At 45.0% G+C, this 18,517-nt stretch overlaps 1 protein-coding gene and 1 pseudogene across 6 annotated transcripts in view; one reads left to right on the top strand and one right to left on the bottom strand.

Moving 5' to 3' along the window:
• Sfxn1 (sideroflexin 1) overlaps positions 1–18,517 on the top strand; it is a 36,479-nt gene extending 17,962 nt beyond the window's left edge. For 2 of the 6 annotated variants that reach the window (XM_008771502.4, XM_063276665.1), the window contains exons 4-11: positions 1,060–1,158; positions 2,131–2,206; positions 2,768–2,853; positions 3,673–3,800; positions 6,617–6,666; positions 14,814–14,863; positions 15,729–15,776; positions 16,488–18,517. In XM_008771502.4, the coding sequence (XP_008769724.1) occupies positions 1,060–1,158; positions 2,131–2,206; positions 2,768–2,853; positions 3,673–3,800; positions 6,617–6,666; positions 14,814–14,863; positions 15,729–15,776; positions 16,488–16,584 (634 nt within the window). In that variant the 3' untranslated portion in view covers positions 16,585–18,517. Of the gene's footprint in view, positions 1–1,059; positions 1,159–2,130; positions 2,207–2,767; positions 2,854–3,672; positions 3,801–6,616; positions 6,667–14,027; positions 14,048–14,813; positions 14,864–15,728; positions 15,777–16,487 lie in introns of all 6 variants that reach the window. The other 4 variants (XM_039095969.2, XM_039095968.2, XR_005495309.2 and 1 more) reach the window with 3 other exon arrangements.
• LOC120098019 (U2 spliceosomal RNA) lies at positions 18,148–18,267 on the bottom strand (annotated as a pseudogene).

The raw sequence follows: 18,517 nt of genomic DNA, 5'->3' as shown, positions 1-18,517 counted from the left end.
TTTGCCTCGAATGATGCAAAGCGAGGGGCCAGAGAAGTGGCCCCGTGACTAAGTGCACTCCCTTGCTGCTCTTGACCCTAGCTCAGCCCCTAGCACCTCGGGCAGCTCACAACTGTCTGCAATTCCAGTTTCAAGGGACTAGCACTTTCTGACAGGCACTGTACACACACGGTGCACACACAAACATGTGTGTGTTTTATACAGGCAATATACTCATACACCAAAGATAAAAATAAATATAGAGATGGGAAAAAAAATCCAGAAACAAATCCTTCTGCTCTTTCTCTCTGTAGATTCCGAGGGGATTAGGCACAACGATACAGTGTCTTCATGGATTAAATCCATAAGAAGAGCCAAGCCTGCTTTGCTTGCAAATGGTTTTGTTTTACCCAAGAGAAGAAATCTATTTATTATCTACTCTTTGCAAGTCTTTTTATAAGTTTTATTTATTTGTGATAGAAGACGTCCTGAATAGTCTTCTTGTCAACTTGACACAAGCTAGCGTCATTTGGGAAGGGAGGCTTTCAATGGAGCAAATCTTATCATAAAACTGACCAGTAGGCAAGTCTGTTAGGCATTTTCTTGATTAATAATTGATATGGGAGAGACCAGCTCACAGTGGGTAATGCCACCCCTGGGCCAGAGGTCCTGAGTTCTATAAGAAAGCAGGCTGAGCAAGCCATGAGGAGCAAGCCAGTAAGCAGCACCCCTCCATGGCCTCTGCATCAGCTCCTGCCTCCAGGTTCCTGCCTTAAGTCCCTACCCTGACTTCCTTCGATGATGGACTGTAATGTAGAAGTATCAGCTGAGATAAACCCCTTTCCTCCCCAAGTGGCTTTTAGTCACCATGTTCACCACAGCAGTACAAACCCAAAGTCAGGAGTCTTGTGAGCTTGATAATAAGGAAACAAAGTGTCAAGCTAGATGCTCTGTAGACTTATCCCAGGCTATCCCCCTGCATAGTGCTTTTCCTTGCTGGTAGTTGATGGTTAACATCTCTTTACATACTGAGAGATGTTCACTGACGTTCATGGTACGTGATAACTTGCTGTATTTTAGGACCACACCGGCTGTGCTTTTCTGGCAGTGGATAAACCAGTCCTTCAATGCCGTGGTCAACTACACCAATAGAAGTGGTGACGCTCCCCTCACTGTAAAGTAAGTCTACGGAGCCAGCCTGCCCTCCATGAGCCCCTGCATCTTACCTAGCTGTGCACTTATACACAGGGCTTGCTCATGCAATGTCTCTTCTCCTCCCTCTCTGTCCAATATTGTCCCGCCTTCTCTGACGTCATTTGTGCTCTTAGCTGTATAATGCTGTCTGCCTTAGACCCCAAGCTCAGGGCCCTGCAGAATGTCTACCAGGCATCCCTCAGCCCTGCCTCTGTGAAATACCTCCCCACTGGGCTGCATGAGTCAAAGCCACCAGTCTCAAAACAAAATGAAGGGACCTTGCTGTTGTGCGACATTTCTAGATGCTTTGCTTTTAAAAAGTGCCTCATTTCTGGATTCCAAAGAAAGCAATGGGCTTATGAATTTGTCTCCTGTGGGGGTGGGAGGTGTGGACAAGCCAAGACTGAATAAATAAAACCATAGACATCACTCGCACAATATTTGAAAGAGAAATCGTTTCCCTGTTTATTTTTGAAAATTGCCTTTGACTCCTAATACTTCCTATCATCAAGAGAAGCAAAGGACACTGAAACCTGCCACCCAGTGGTGTTTCTCATGCTGAGCAGAACGGTTCAGGCTCAGCTGCACATTAGAGATGAGATTGGAATTTTTATACAGTGAGTTAACACTGTAAGAGTGGCAGTTCTGCCCTTTGCTTTCTGTGTGTCCGTTCAGATCTTGAGCAATAATTTTGATCTGTGCAAATGTGCCTCGGACACTTAGCCCAGAGGCTTCCCTGAGTCTGTGGCTTTCCTCACACTCCCAGCTCTGCTCCTTTCTCACCTTCCGTGTGTGCCTCATCTGCGTGTCTGCTTGTCTGGGGTTGTAGCCCATTTTTAGGGATGTGTTTGCTTTGTTTCTGGATTCTCACGCTGAAGGAGTGACCCCAGATTTTCTCTACAGGCTCTCTGTTTCTTGATGTTACCTGTCATTTACACAGTGGCTTATTCTTTTCAGTGAGCTGGGAACGGCTTATGTTTCTGCAACAACCGGCGCCGTGGCGACAGCCCTTGGACTCAATGCCCTAACCAAGGTACTGTAGCTTTATTTCCATGGTAACATGTCTTAACCTACTCTCATCTGTCACTCTGGGTGCCTCTGTCACTTCTCAGGGATTCCAGTCACTCGGTTTTCTTGTAGCCATCTTCAACTGCATATTTTAATTGTATCTTCTGGTTGATCCAGGAAGGGCTGTACTTAGTAACATCATCCAAGACTGGTCTGTTCCCAGCTCTGAGGAGTAACTATTAAATGTTTTTAATAACTCTAAAAGGCCCCCCTGAGACTGGAATGGGAGTCAGGGCATGTGCCCTGAAAAGGTAGAGCTGGCATCTGAAATCTTAGTTCTGGAATTTGAGGACTCTAACATCCGTGTGCTTTCAGCGCTTAAACTAAGCTATCCAAGTGTCTGAGATGGATACATTGTCTCTATGCGTCCTTGCCAGTGATACAAAAATGCTTCTAAGCCAAAAGTTTGAGGGCCTCTTGGCCTGGCTCTATCCAGCCAGGATTGCCGTGCTTTTAGGACATAAGCATTTCCATTCAGCCATCTAGGAAAAGTAAGACAATGCTTCCGGAATTATCTTTTCTATAGCATGTGTCGCCGCTGATAGGACGTTTTGTTCCCTTCGCTGCTGTAGCTGCTGCTAACTGCATTAACATCCCGCTGATGAGACAAAGGTAAGATGAACACTTAGGCCGGGCAAGGCCGCCCTCATGCCTGACAATAGAGTTTAGAAAGGAAATGAATTCTGAGCTCTGCTTTGAAATACTCTGGGATGGGAATTGTAAGGGCAAGTCCATTGGGTTCTTACTTACTGAAGTGGGCCTAAAAGTGCCTAGAGGCTTAGAATCTTGCCCTTCCTATTTCAAAGGTGTGTTTGTAGCCTACACTCTCTGCAAAGAAAGAATTCTATAAGATCAAGACCAGAGAGCAAAGCAAAGGTTTCTTGGTTATTTTTCCCTCCTTGGAATTTTCTTATGGAGCTTAAGGTGATTTCAGTCTCTTAGAATGGATAGAAATAAAAGAAGAGTATTAAAACCAGAGCTATAATAAGAGTTGGGCTCCCAGTGTTGGGAACTGTAGCTAATGAATATCTAACAGGGCTATGTTGCACTGACTTCAGTGCCTGAGTTCACTCAAAAACGCTATGTGCTGTGTCTAGTTCTGATTTAGAAAGTTGTTCAAATCTGTATAGGAGCATAGAAATTAACCTCACCTTTGAGCTAGCATATCCACCCCTCAAATCATATCATTACTGGAAAGGTACATCCTTGGGGTGGGGAGGTGGGGTCCTTGTATTATTTTCCCTTTGTGTCTATCACGGGTGGCTTCTTGAACCTGTTAATGGTATTTAAAAATAGGCTTATCAGTGCCAGAAATGACACTCGAGTGGGAAACTGGATGAAGGAGGCACTTGATCTTTCTCAACAGAGTCCTCCTTCAGGATCCTCCCCGAAGGCATCTGTGAACCGCTTTGTGTGTGTTCTACCCTTCAGGGAACTCAAGGTTGGTATTCCTGTCACTGATGAGAATGGCACACGCTTGGGAGAATCGACCAACGCAGCAAAGCAAGCCATCACGCAGGTGGTCATCTCCAGGATCCTCATGGCGGCCCCTGGCATGGGTGAGTGAGCTTGGTGCTCCTGCCCTGTGGTTTATACCAAGCGCTGATGTATCAGTAAACAGGGCAGCAAGCACGATTCCCCTTGTGGAAATTACCTTCTGAATGACCAAGTAAAGAAAATATGGACTACAAACGGGACAGCCTTTACCCAAATGCTTGGGGCTTTCAGAAATGTCCCAGATTTAGAATTTGTTTGGGTTTTGGAACATAAAACAAGCTGTCTTGAAGATAAGGCCCAAAGTTAAATTCGAAGTTTATCCATGATTCATACGCGTCTTGTACATGGGGTCGAAACATAATTTCATGCAATCTTGCTAATGGTTTCATGATATAGTGGGTGTGTGTTCCAACTGATGTGTCATGTGACCTGAGAGTGGCTGACCATTTACTTAGGACATTAGTTGGTTCTCGATAAGTTTCTGATCTGAGAATATTTCAGAGCTAAGAGCTAAGAAAAGGGGATGGTGGGGAATAGAAGAAGCATGGCCCACAGGCAAGGGACAGGGTAGACATGATGCATCAGAGGTAGAGCGGCCATCACTGGGGAAGCAGGAGTTTGCCGTTTGTGTGGGAGGCATTGTGCAAAGGCAGGTTTAGCTGGAGGAGAGAGGGTTTTAAGAGACCTCAAAGACTGGAGGCTCCTCGGGCCAACTGTGGGGCTGGCGACTGGGACATTCTAAGCTCTGCACAATAGAGGACCATGCACAGTTTCGAACGTGGTAATTATGTGAACATGGGTGCTATGTGAGATCAGGTTAAAGGGGGGCTGCAGGGGTGAGTGGAGACTGTTCAGAAAGCTGTCTCAGCACCACAGGCAGCAAACCATGCCTCCTTAGACCAATGTGGGGATGCGAGTAAGTGGAGTGAGCTGTGGATTATCTAAATGTTATGAAGATGTGTCCAAAGTCTGTGGAGAATACTTTCTACTGAAGTTCTCCCCGGAGCATGGGACAATGTCATGCTGGGGACAGCTTTTAGAAAATGCACGCCTGACCCCTACTCTGGTATTTACATGGTGTGGGGTCAGCATACACTGAGAGAACATCTGTGTCATATTAAGACCTTTGGAGAATCTCTTGTCTACCCAGTGGGCTGCTTAGAGGGCCTAGAGATGCTTCTCTGACAGTTAGAAGCGAATGGAAGTGGCGACCTCTGCAGGAAAAACAAAGGAAGAAAGCCAGGAGTAAATGTGCTTGAACTTCTTCGCCAGAGCTCCATGGAAACAGCACTTGGTTATTAGGAGATGCTCTCCCATGATGGGTGTTGTCAGCTGCTGCCTGGTTTGCTTGCTGATATTTTGACTGTTGTCACATGATGTGCTGAACTGGCTAGTCCAAATGAGCAACAAAAGAAGAAAAGTGCAGAAAGTAAAACTGAGGAGTTTCCCATTAACCTTGTGTGCATCCAGAGACCTAATCGACTTTCAAAAAGGAAAACACTTGTGGATTGAACACACTCCCACTCTCTTATTATCCCTCGGGGATACAATGAAACATAGTATAATGTTATACTATGTGCTGCAAGTCACCTAGAGATGACCCAGCCATGAAGGCTGAATATCCATGCACTTTGTCCCGATAAGGAGTCCTGGATGCCTTTCCCTGTAGTACTGAGAGATGAGCGATATTGCATTTCAGCTAACTCACCTCTGTCTAACTGAACAGAAGAACCCCTCTGTACTCTAGCGGGATGCCAGTGTGGTCTGTGAAGGTATCTAGGAAACTACAGCCCCGCAACATACAGAGACTCCATTGAGTCCAAGACCAATGCTTGTCACTGACAAAGAGAAGGCTATGAGCCCCCAACACACCTCGGGAGCCCTGATTTCCAGACTTCCTTAAAACAGCATCGTGCCTCAGTGTCCCCTCAGCTTCAGCTCCGCATGTGCTTTGGGTTGAGGCTTTCCCATTTCTGAGATGCCCTCCTGCCACAGTCAGCCAAGTCAGCACCTGTGCTTCCAGAAGCTTGGTTATTTTCCACACTGTTTCTTCCCCAGAGAAGACCCAGTCTCTCCGTGCCATTGGCATCTGTGAGAGTCATGGGCATGCTGAAACAGTCAACGTGTTGTTACACCGCTAAAGGCTCTGAGCTAACGAACGGGTGCTGTCTCCCACAGAACAGCCAGGTTAATGTAGTGGTCCCTGTTTCATAAGTGGGAAAACAGGAAACTCAGGCTCTGAGAAACTGGGTAAGTGCTCCAGGATCTCCAACTGACAAGGTGCCTCAAATGTCCAGAACAGTTTTCATCTGAGCCAAAGCAGGACCCTTCCAGCTGCCCTCCCTGCATGGTAGACACCCAAGGAAAATGACATTTATTTTGCTAACAAAGAAAGAAAAACATTCCTGGTGTCTAATATTATAAATTTAAGGCAAAAAAGTACTTTTATGTATGTGCATGTTGTATGTATGCTACATGCATGCGGTCATGTGTGTGGAGGCTAAAGATTCCTTCGACCTAAAGTTAAAGCCGATTTGTGAGTGGCTGGGTGTGGGTGGGTGCTGGGAACCAAACCAGATCCTCTCTGAGAGCGTGCGGCTCTCATCTTAACCACTTAGCCATCTCTAAGCCCCCATTCCCTTCTTTGTTATTATTTCCGTTGGATAAATCTGTGAGGCGTGCTGGGATAACTCAACTTGCATCTGATGTATAACAATCAGTAAACCTAAATTCAATCATTTAAAGATTATTCCAGTAGATTTCTCTGCCCGGGTAAAACTAGCCTAGAAGGGACACAGCTTCCTCTCAAATTGTTGTGGGAAACCCCACTGCAAACAGGCAATAAGTGCAGATTTAAGTGGCCCTGTCTTTATTACAGCCATCCCTCCGTTTATCATGAACACCTTGGAGAAGAAAGCCTTTTTGAAGGTAAGACGAGTTCCGTCTGCTGTCATTCTATGAGTCCTTTTCTTTCTTTTCTCTGTTTGTTTCTGTGTTTTCTGAGGCAGGGTTTCTCTACACAGCCTTGGCTATTCTGGAACTCACTGTGTAGACCAGGCTGACTTTGAACTCACAGAGATTTACCTACCACTGCCTCCCGAGTGCTGGGACTAAAGGTGTGCACCACGCGCCTGGCTGTGAGTCCTTTTCGGTTCTCTTCAGACTTCACACTGAACAGAATGGTTTGAGCGACTGTGGGTGCCTGTGCTTACTTACCAGGCCAAGTTACCTGATGTGGCCGGCGAGAAATTAAGCCAGGCTTGGGTTGGAGGCACCTCCGCAAGACTGAGGCGGTGACAAGTTTGTTGAGCATAATCAGACTTTTTATACTTTTCTCAGAGACAGAATACAGTGACAGTTTCCGTGATGGATACAGTTGGAATTGCCCAGATACAATAGCCTTTGCAAGCCATACAGGGTACACAAGGTTAATATCTAAACTGTCCTGGCCAGCTTCCCTTCTTCCTTGGCTTCTAAGGGAACACACAGAGACACACAACACTTCACTACCTGAAGGCACACAGTGCCCCAGGAACCAGGGACTCTAACCTGAAAAACCTATGGCGCACGCCTCTCTAGGCAGCTAGGCCAGGCCAACTTTGTGCCTTCCTACAAGTGTCCCTTAGAAAGTTACAAAGTTGCTCCCAAGTGACAGCTTGAAGGTCAGTTTCCCTTGGAAAGTTACAAGTTGCTTCTGAGAAGGTCTCTCTACTCGGCTGTGTCTGCTGCATACCTAGCTGGGTGAAGTGGGAAGATGGCGGGGACTCTGGAGTGTGCGAAGTTACATTGGTAATGGAAAGGTCTGGAGAGGTAGCTTCATGGAATACTGGATTTAGCATTTATTTCTCTTTGGAAGTCAGCACATCTAACAGTTTATTAATCCATCGACTGTTTGACCTGAAGGCCTAGAAATGTTCCGCAAGGAAGTGTGTATTGTGCGCACCTTCTCTGTGTCCCCCAGATTGTGTTTATGGGGTCAAGGATTACCCCATTGGGATGGCTCTCTCGTATCCTGCTGTGTGTGGAGGGTACTCAGGAACTGAGGTCCTGGCCCTCCCTGGAGGGGTGGGTAAGCACAGCAGCTCCCTTGGGGTGGACCATTTGAGTCTTAAAAGCAGAACTGTGAGAACAAGGGTGTGTCATTCATAAAAGCTGAGAAAGCTGAGAAAACGGGATGCTGTCTCAGACCAGGTGCTTCTGGATGAGGCTGTTAAGAATATTCATAGGTTCATGGGCCCCATTTGGACACCTAGGGAAAGGAAGACCAAATGACAGGTGAAACTTTCTCTGTATAAGCCAAGAAAATATGCTGTGAGGAGACAATGTGAGCACCTCACCGGGCCCCTGTAAGGGAAAGGAACTCTAAGCCGTGCTCCCAGAACCCCTGGGGACATGAAGAATTGAAACCCACAAGCTATACTTTCTGAAACACCAAGGCTTTGTCACTCTAATGTAGCAATGTGCAATAGTGTCAGACTGCTAGGTACTGACAAAATGTCTCTTCTCTCTTTGAGCATTGTCAGAGGAAGCCCTCCTGCTTCTCTGGAAAACCATACCCGGGAGGCTGCTGGTGGCCTTAGCCTCAAATTAACAAAAAGGCAAAAGTAGTAGCTCATACTTACGCAGTGAGCCTGTCAACACGGCAGTGGATCCCTTAGGCCTCAGTTACCTAGGGTCACCCACAGTCCAGAAATACTAAGTGGAAAATTCCACGAACCAGCGATGCATATGTCTTAAATAGTGAATGGACCTTTCTGAATGGTCCTCTGCATCCCATCTAGAGTGTGACTTAGCTTCTTGTGCAGGGTGTCCATGCTGTTCATGTTATCTGCCTGTCAGTCACCTGGCAGCCACCTCTCTGCTCATGTCAGCTGCCACAGTTTCACAGTGCTTGCTTCTGAGTGTCCCTCAATTATTCAGTAACGGCCCCAAAGGCAGGTTGTGCTCCTGGCAGTTTCATTATGTTGTATTGTAATAATTCCTATTCTTAGAACTAATAACTGTGTAATTAGCTACTGCCAATATTGTTATTGTTAGCTCAGTATCTCTGATTTATGTTAAATGTGGTCATAGGAAACTATATGTAAGCAGAAATGTGGTACATGCCCGGCTTGGCGCTATCCAAGCTTCCAGGCAACCACTTGGGGGGCTTGGGTAAGGGGAGTTGACATCTAGAACAAAATGACATTGTGTCCTCTTTTGCCACTAATCTACTTCAATAAATTGTTATTTTGAGGATACCCAAAAAAAACTTTTACTAAAGTCTTTTTCTCTAGTACAAAGTTTAGGAACTTTTTTATTTTATATACTTTTATATATTAAGTGAATAGAACTTCTATCTATAAATCACCGAATGGTGGCATCGTACGCAGTTTGCCAGTCAGAAATCTCCATAGCTTTCAGATAATCTGAAAACAAACTCATATGCCCTCCTCTGTCAGTCTCTGCTTGATGTACAGGAATTGGATTCAGACGCTGAGGGAGTGGGGTGGCGAGGGAGCCTCCTGACAGATCCACACGGCAGACACGGAGTCAGTGTCCTGAGCTGTTCTCTGCCGGCTCGGTCTGGGAAGGCACCCCATCTTCACCATCCACACTGAGGATATACGTTGACCCAATCAGCCTTTTAGCTTGCTTGGTCCTATCTTAAGGCACTGGCGTAGATAACTTTGAAAGTTAACGGAGAATCGAGAACATATTAAAGAAGGCAAACACCCGCTCCTGTCAAAGGCAAGTGATATCAGCCTTTAAAGGCAAGGCTAGGCCTGGAGGCATGGCTTGGTGGTTAAGACTTCTCTTGCTAAGGGCTCACTTTCTTCTCCCAAGCACCTACATCCTTTAACTCCAGCTCCAGGAGATACAGTGCCCTCTTCTGATCTCCTGGGACATCTGTATCTATATTCATGTATATTTACCCACATACAGACACACATAAACACAAATATATATATATATATGTGTGTGTGTGTGTGTGTGTGTGTGTGTGTGTGTGTGTGTCTAGATTTCTTGACTATTGCTATCTCTGTTCATTTTCTGGCATAAAAGTAACAGCCTTTGCAAGGAAAGAACAGCCAATGATAGTCTGACCTGCAGGTCACGGTCATCACGATTTGTGTCACTATGGAAAGTGTGCAGGCTGCCTTCAATAGCAGCATCAGTCCGGGTAAGCTTTCCTGGAGTCACCCCACACCCAGTTAGCGGTAAACACCCACGATTCAGTTCTATAGGGTCACCCGCAGTCCAAACATATTAAACGGGAGACTCCACAGACAGTGCATAATGCACAACTTGACAGTAGCGTAGAAGCTGAGAATCTCACCCCTTCTAGGAAGGACATTATTCAGAAGAGTCTGACTCCTGGCCAAGGACACAGAGCATGCTGGCTGCCGGTGTAGATCTGATATCATGGCTCGGAGTTGCATCCGTTCATAAGAAAGTTTGCATCTTTCTGATGGAGGACAAATGGCCGTGGGGGTGTGTGGGGGGGGGTAAGACATGAAGTCAATTCTTTGTGAAGTCAGTTCTTTGTATTCCAATTCACTCATGCCTTTGAAGTCCTGGGATCTCGATGTTGGAATAGTTACCATGGTAACTCTAATCTTACCAAAGCAGACACTGGACAGAAGATCTAATATTGCACATATTTTTCTGGCTATGGTAGACAAAGTTCCTGGATGTGTATATCCTGACAATTTCTTACATGAAAGACATTAGACGAAACAAGCACTCTGCTCATCGGAGCCACATCGTCCACACCGTCCACATCATCTTATACTTGTCAAAGACACACATGTCATGGTCACCCCACCTCGCCCTTTTTAATTTTTAAAAATGTATTGTTGTGTACGTATATATGAGCACACATGTGGAGGCCAGAAGACAGCTTTTTAGAGTTGCTTCTCTTTTGATCGTTATGTTGGCTCCTGGGATTGGTCTCAGTCTTTGCCCACTGAGCCATCACTGCCCTCCACCCATCTTACGTTATAGTGTGTGGCATAACTTGTGTCCACAGTCTTCTGTAATTTGGAAGTAACCCACCTCACTCATCCTCCATCACAATTCCCAAAGGAGCTACTGGCTTTGGAGTCCTAGTGGCAAGCTAGAAAGATGTGGCTAGAATAGTTCTGGATCGTTCCATGAGCAGCTACGGAGAATCTGGTTGTAGCTGAATTGTTTCCATTCCAAGGGAACATGCTACTTTGAAACCATAAAGCCACGTGTTCTCGAAAGAACCACATGTACACAGTACTCCCAAGTTCAAAGCTGGCCCACACACCCCCAACACTCCCAAGTTCACATTATTACATATTATCTTGGCACTTGGGGTGTGTTTAATAGTGTGACCATTATGCAAACATTCACCACAGACTACATCAGCATTCCTGTTTGTAGCTTGAAGCATTTTTTCATCGTTTATTTTGGAAATGCAGATTTTTTTTTTCTGTGATGACCAAACTCCTCTACGAAGAATGTGAAACCGAATTGAACATTCTCGGCTTTTTAAACAAGTCTCAGGGAACATTCAACATGACTCATCCTCCCCCACATCTCATCTTTTCCAAGTGGAAGGCTGGGAAAACAAACCAGCTATGGGCTGGTGACTCATCAAAATCCCTATAGCTATTCCCTGCCTAAATTACAATGTATCCTTGAAGAGTTGTCTTGAAGGAGAGGCCTCAGCTGCCTGGTACTTTTTTCATTGGGAGTAAAACTGATAGATTTGGGTCCTGATGTCACTTTTAGGACTTTTCATTCTGGATCTTTTATGTTTGATAACAGACTATGCTGTGTGTGCTCAGTAGCTGTTTGGGACTGTTTGCTAATGGACATGACCGTCTTGGACATGGACGTTCTTTACTTATTCATAGGCAGTATTTATCTAGTCTTGGGCCCTTTGCTAGAAGCCTGTGGTAAGCAGTGTTCGGTGGTAGAATCACAGAAGTAGAAATCAGACAAGCAGGGCATGAGCCTTGCTCTCGGTGCAAGAAGAAGGTGCAGGACCAGAGGCCACAGCACAGGGTGACTTCAGCTTGGAGTAACAGAGAAAGCAGAGGAACTGCAGTTGGCGTAGACTTACAGAGGACCACCTGGTGGCACATGTCCGGTAACTTCCTGAGAAGAGAACGTGGCTTCGTGGGGACTTGTGGGTGGTTGGGTCGTACAGAAGGAATTGATTCTATCCTGTATGCAAATTACCCCTCCACAGTTTATGAAATCTAAATTGAGTAAAACTCAACTGTAAAGAGAAAATATCATTGAACAACAGTTTGGGCCAAGATTTCTTGAATACAAGGCCAAAGGGAGAAAAAAAACAAAAAATTAGACTATTTCAACACATTTTTAAATTCTGTCTTTCAAAATCCATGGGGTAAGACAAGTAACAAGGAACTCTTTGGTAAGAAAGTAAATCAGGAATTCTGTTAAGATTAAAACACTCGTTCAAGAAAAGTAACACAATGCAAAAACAGGCAAAAGAGTTCAGCAGAAACCTCGATACCCACATACAAATAGCACATAGAAAATTCTTGGATTTTTGTAGTCATTGGGGAAATTCAAATGAAATTCCACATGAAATACCTGTTGGAATGGCTACAGTTGACAGTTGACAGTAATACGTGTTGACGAGTCTGTGTAGGAACTGGAGTTCTCAGAGCCGTGTGAAATAGGGCAGCCATTTTGGAAATCGTGCTAGCCGTTTATACGAACATACAGCGCAATCCAGCCGTTTCTAATGGTTTCCCTGAAAGAAATGAAAGCAAACGTCCACAAAGGAGCAAGTTTATCACAGCTTTGCTTATGTCAGCCTCCAACTGGAAACGGCCCCAAAGTCAACTGGAAAGTGTGTCAACCTGTTCAGAGGAACACTTCTTACTTCCTCAGTGAAAAGCAATGAATTATAGACACTTGCAGCAGTCTGACTAATTCCCAAAGTAACAACACAAAAACGTAGACATTGTATATAAAGCCCGAGATTCAGACCTGGTAATGTATGCCTGTAATGCCGGCCATTGAGGGGTAGAGATAGGAAGACCAGGAGGAGTTCAAGGTCATTCTTAACTTTGTAATGAGTTTGCTTGGGCCACTCTGGACTACTATATGAGACTCTACAAAAAAAATAGTATACTCAAATGCTAGGGAATATTAATATATAGTAAGATCAAAGTGACAACTTTACCAGGGAACAGAGACTAGGAAAAGAGAGGAAGGGCATGGGGAATATGGAAGGCATTTAAGATGATAGATGGAGTTATTATTCTTTAGTGTGATGGCATCGCTGTGCATAAGGTCACAAATTACATTGTACCCATCAATTGATTGATAATGTTGATTGTGTGCCGATAAATTTAATGGAAAAGGAGCTGTTAGGGGAAAGGAATTGAAACTCACATTAACATCGAAAACCATCCACGTCACTATGTGTCCCAACCCATATCAGCCTGAAGATGGTAGATCTTCTAAACTTACTGTTATCTTTGATTCATCTGAAGGTTTTTGTGTGTGTAATATACCCCCTTTTCCAGTCTGTTAAGAGAGATTTGTCTCTACTTTGAGGGATTGTGTGTGTGTAGTAAGAGATCCAATAGCCTCCATTCTTTCATTTCTGGGCCTCAGGCCAAATTCTCTTTGAGGCACAGGCAGGATGAGGTAGTGGAGACAGGGATGATGATGCGTTCCGTTTTGCAAGCAAGTCACAATTTTCCAGCGTCCTTGTCACTACGAAGAACCCTCAACGTAAGCTGGCCTTCAGTTTGTGTTTATCTATCCTGAGGTGACATACAAGTGCGCTGTCTTGGATAAGTCTGGCTCTGTTTAGGCAGACAAGAGGCCACAAGAAGCCTGAGCTTACAGAATCTAATTTATCTGCCCTTACGAGCTCACCCACCAGTTAACCTGCTGTCCCATCCCTATGGCTGGGTGCCATCCTGGGAGTCTCATGTCCAAGAGGATCTTGGGTAAGAATGTATCATCTCCCTGTGAAAATCCCTCTTTAAACAGCCAGTCATTTGTATAGAGGTAGGAAGACCATATGTGTTGAGACCATATGGCCCAGTGACCTGAATTTAGGAGTGGGTCCTAGTAAGTACCCAGACAGCCTGGCCCCAGGATGCATTTCTCAAAATGCATCCTGTCTTTCAGTGACACATGACAATAGGTTGCTTTTTCAATCATTTTGGTTAAGGCATATCCTGTGTGGATTGGTTTCATTTTGATGACATTTCCCCCCTTCATCTTCCTTCCTCCTTTTCCTCCATCCATGTTGACTTTCCTGATGATCCCTTTCACCAAAGGAGTCTCCTTGGACACGAGGGTATGCCTCCTATGCACGTGTCTGGCAACAACTTCGTGGCTCAGAACCGAGGTGTCTGATTACATCCCAGCCAATTCACAGCTCTCGCAGGGATTTCTGTGGTCTTACTTAGATAACCCTGTATCCTATTGCACTTTGTGTTGTATTTTTTTTTTCCCCTTTTAAAAGCTAAATGTCTAACAGTGTTTATTCTCTCAAGTACCAAACTACACCTTCATTGGCCTGCAAAGATAGTTCACTCCGGAAAGGATTTTAACCTACTGACAGCAACTAAATCTGAGAAAGAATGTGGAATATGGTGTCTGCTGGGTTCCTCTCACATTTGGACACTGTCTTGGGATCCTGGCTGCATCCTCACCCTTAGAGGGACCTGTTAGTTTGCATCCTAACAAACCCTGGGCTCTCCCTGCTTTCTCCACAGTTAGTCAGTGGTGGTGAGGCAGCGAGTTTAGTGAGAGTTCATGTCTCTTCAAGTTTGTATGTTGGGCTCCTCTGCCTCTCTAGCAGCAGATAAATCATAAATGCTAATGAGCCGGTCCCCTACCTCGTGCACCGAGACAAATAACACTTGGGGGTGTGGTGGCTGCTGCCTGGTCATCGCACGTGTCCCTGAAGTCAGGACTAACCCGCGTGGCACTGCTGCCCTGGATCTCACTAATCCCAATGCATCTGGTCTGCCACCATGTGCATGGTGTTTAGTCAGCAGAGGACACTGCCTTGAAGAAGCACATGGAAAGTATTCACGCTTGTGTCTTTCTCAACACAGAGGTTCCCGTGGATGAGCGCACCAATTCAAGTCACACTGGTTGGCTTTTGGTAAGTGGAAATTAACCTTTTAAAAAAATTGACTACTACTGTTACGTGTCATACATGTATTTGTTCAATAGGTGTGTGTATTCTATATGATTATGATAGCCAACACGGAAATTACACGTATATTGTCTTAGGGTTTCTATTCCGGCACTAACATCATGACCAAGAAGCAAGTTGGGGAGGAAAGGGTTTATTCAGCTTACACTTCCACATTGCTGTTTATCACCAAAGGAAGTCAGGACTGAACTCAAGCAGGTCAGGAAGCAGGAGCTGATGCAGAGGCCATGGAGGGGTGCTGCTTACTGGCTTGCTCCCCCTGGCTTGCTCAGCCTGCTTTCTTATAGAACCCAGGACCACCAGCTCAGGGATGGCACCACTCACCATGGGCTGGGCCCTCTCCTCTTGATCACTCATTGAGAAAATGCCTTACAGCTGGGTCTCATGGAGTCATTTCCTCAAGAGAGGCTCCTTTCTCTGTGACAACTCCAGCTGGTGTCAAGTTGACACACAAAACCAGCCAGTAGGTATATAATTTTTATGCCTATGGAAGGTTGGATGATACAAGAGAAAACTTTTGAAAATGGCACCAACCTGGAGTGCCTGGAATGTGTGACTCCAGTGAATAGAAAGGTGGAAACTGTTTGTATAGGAACCTCCTACATATTTAGGCGTCCTGTAAACCTCAGCTAACCCTATCTATGGTTTCGCTACTTTTGTCATTTTGGTGATCAAACAGTCAACATTTGTAAGGCAATCTTGTGCTCTAAAGAAAGGGAAGAGATTGTTATTAAAATACTTATATAGAGAAAAGGAAGCCGGAAGTGACCACTTCAGCCTGCTGACCTGCCATTTCGTTTTGTCTTTTAAGTTTGGTGTTCGCCACCCCCCTGTGCTGTGCTCTGTTTCCTCAGAAGAGGTAGGTGGTGATTTTTTTTTTTTTTAAGAATTCTTGTCAATTTTGATTCTACAAACGAGTTGGGGACACAGGTGCAGTTATTTGATTTCAGTGACAAGAAATTGTCTCTCTAAAGGGGCCGGACAGACCAAGCCTCTGAAAGGAAGAGGCTGGAGAGCCAGCTCTGGTCTGTGGGGCCTTAAGATTGTCTATCCAGGTCTCGTCTGCCCCCTACTGTTACCTCTGGGAACATTTTTAGCCTTTGTGAGAATCAGTCTACCTCCTGTAGGGTTGCTTTGGCTTCTATAACCTTTAGTGTGACTCGTTTCTTTGGAGCCATGGGCAGGCATTTCTGAGCATTCATCCACTAGTGTGGATTCCCTGCCCATAGCTCTTCACTTGGGTAGCCATCTACAGTCCTAGTGCTGTGGTCATCCAGGTCTATGAATGTCATTGCCCTGTGCTCTTGCCAGCAGTGAGACGGTTTCAGCTAGAAATAAGAGGTAAACAGGCTTAGCCACTGGCTTCTTACAGTTCTTCGTTAGTGACGACTGTTTTTCTGAAGAGAACAGGATGCTCGTTTTTGTAGCCCATGTGCAACCTTTCTGCTGTATGCCATGTGCCAACCCTGGGTCTCTGAACCTGTGTCCTCTCCCTGCATTTCCTAGCATGGGGGGGAGGGGTTCCCATACTTACCCCTGTGGTAACCTTCTTCCTTCTACCTTGTCCCAGTTCCATGTCTGTGACAAGCTTGGAGGATGAGTTGCAAGCCAGCATCCAAAAGAGTCATCCTGAATTACGGCGTGTGTACTTTAACAAGGGCCTGTGAAGCCAAGATCAAGTGCTGGAGGCACCTCCTGCCATCTGTGAACCTCCTGAAGCCAAGCAGTGAGGAAATACGTGTGCTGGGCACTCCCCGCTACAAAAGCCTCTGCAAAATCTGTGTTAGAGTCAAGCTGCCTGTCAGGAACCTGACATTTGAATCGTGTTGTAATTTACAAAAAATACCCTTCTGGTAGATTTTAATGATGCTGTTTTTTCCAAAGCCCCCACCTTGAGCTTTCAAAAGCTCTGGTGGGCATAGCATATATGCTCCAGTTACACACTCAGCAAACACTGGTTATCAATCATTGGAAAGGTTACCAGCTCAACTATCACATTCTGTTTCTACTTCTCTCCCACTGGGGTCTCAGCAATGAATTGGGAAAACACAAAAGGTCTAAGACAAAATATCCAAATTTAAATACTAAGGAAACTATATCTCCAGTTTGGCAATGGACCAGTCCAAAGTAGAACCTCAATTAAAAAAATTGAGGTTCAGAGCATAAACACTCCATACACCTTCCTGAAGTCAGCCATAGACCAGGGTAGGATGCCTTCCCTGCCATCCTGGATTCTTCAACTCTTCAATGTGTTTAGTGTTCTTAAAATATTAATTGTACCTCACAGGTACTTTATAATCATGAATTTCCATCAAATACTTAACTGAAATGGTCTATTCAGTACCAGTACAATGTGACATTGACTGGGTGACCGGTTTTTCAGAAGTGAAACCATAGTCCCTATATGCCTTTTTCCCCCCATCCTTGTAGAATTTCTTTGGCTTTCAGGAAGATATACAGAAACCACACAAACTAGTCCAGCAACTGTGCACATTGTGCTGCGTTCCACCCTGTTTGAAGACCATGAAGTCTTGTGGCATGTCAACATTTCTATGGTGATTTTTACATGTGACATATTGGGTGTAGCTGAGGTTGCTTTGGAAGTCTGTGGCTATTCCACGTCATAGACAAGCCACTTGTTATGCTGAGTGAAAAATCATTGTTAATTCAGATATTTGTACGTGGAAAAAAACCCCACAAAAATAGAGACTATCTAGTTTCTGTAGATTCTTTTTCCCAATGTTTCCAGATTGAATTTCCTCATAAAGAAAATATGGTGTGCCTTGTGTCTGTGCTTCTCCTTCCTCTGAAAGGATGGATGGATCTGAAGCCCTCAGCCCTCCCCCATGCTGCTAGAATCTTCTGTGGCGATGACCGCCAAACCACCTGAAATGCAGTGGCTCCCTGTGGCACTCTGGCCTCGGACGAGCCTCACTGCCTTCAGTGCTTCTGTTTTAAACGGTGGTGAGAGCCTGGAGCTCAAGGCAGAGTCCACAGGTGCTTAAAGAACACTTTCAGAAGAAGCTGAAGGCCTCGAGGTCTGTTCACCCAGCCAATCTCAGAGTCCTTGCCCCAGTGCGTGTGTAGCTCTGAGAATGTGAAGACTCAGTTGGAAGATGGACCAACTCACCAAGTGTCGGCCCAGTTAGTGAGAAACGCGCAGTAGACATGGAGCTGGGCTCTTTTGAATTTGTTTTGTGAAGTGTCGGCCTCTTACTGCTTTTGTATAGTGATACTCACTGTGTGGTTTAATCATGATTTATAAAAAAAAAAAAAGAACAAATGAATGAAAATTGGCAATCTTTGCTGATCTTCTACACTTGATCTTAGCCAAAAGGCCGAGAAGCGATTGTTTGCTGATCTTCTAAAAATACTTTTTTTTTCCTGAAGAAAAAAGCCACATGAAGTGCAATAATGTTGTGCGGTGACTTGTTGATAGTTCTCTGACGAGAGATAGTTATGTGTGTGTGACTGGCTGGCAGATATCAGTATTAGCGAGGTCTCTTGCCAATATCAGAGTCAGTGTGTCATTTCAGTTTAACTGGATGAACTGTCAAATAAATGCAGAATGAAAATAAACGACTCTTATTTGTCCGTGAA

Source organism: Rattus norvegicus, chromosome 17 (assembly GCF_036323735.1).
Source record: "Rattus norvegicus strain BN/NHsdMcwi chromosome 17, GRCr8, whole genome shotgun sequence".
NCBI lineage: Eukaryota > Metazoa > Chordata > Mammalia > Rodentia > Muridae > Rattus > Rattus norvegicus.
Note: the sequence above shows the minus strand (reverse complement) of the source record. Positions and strands in the feature narration are given on the sequence as shown.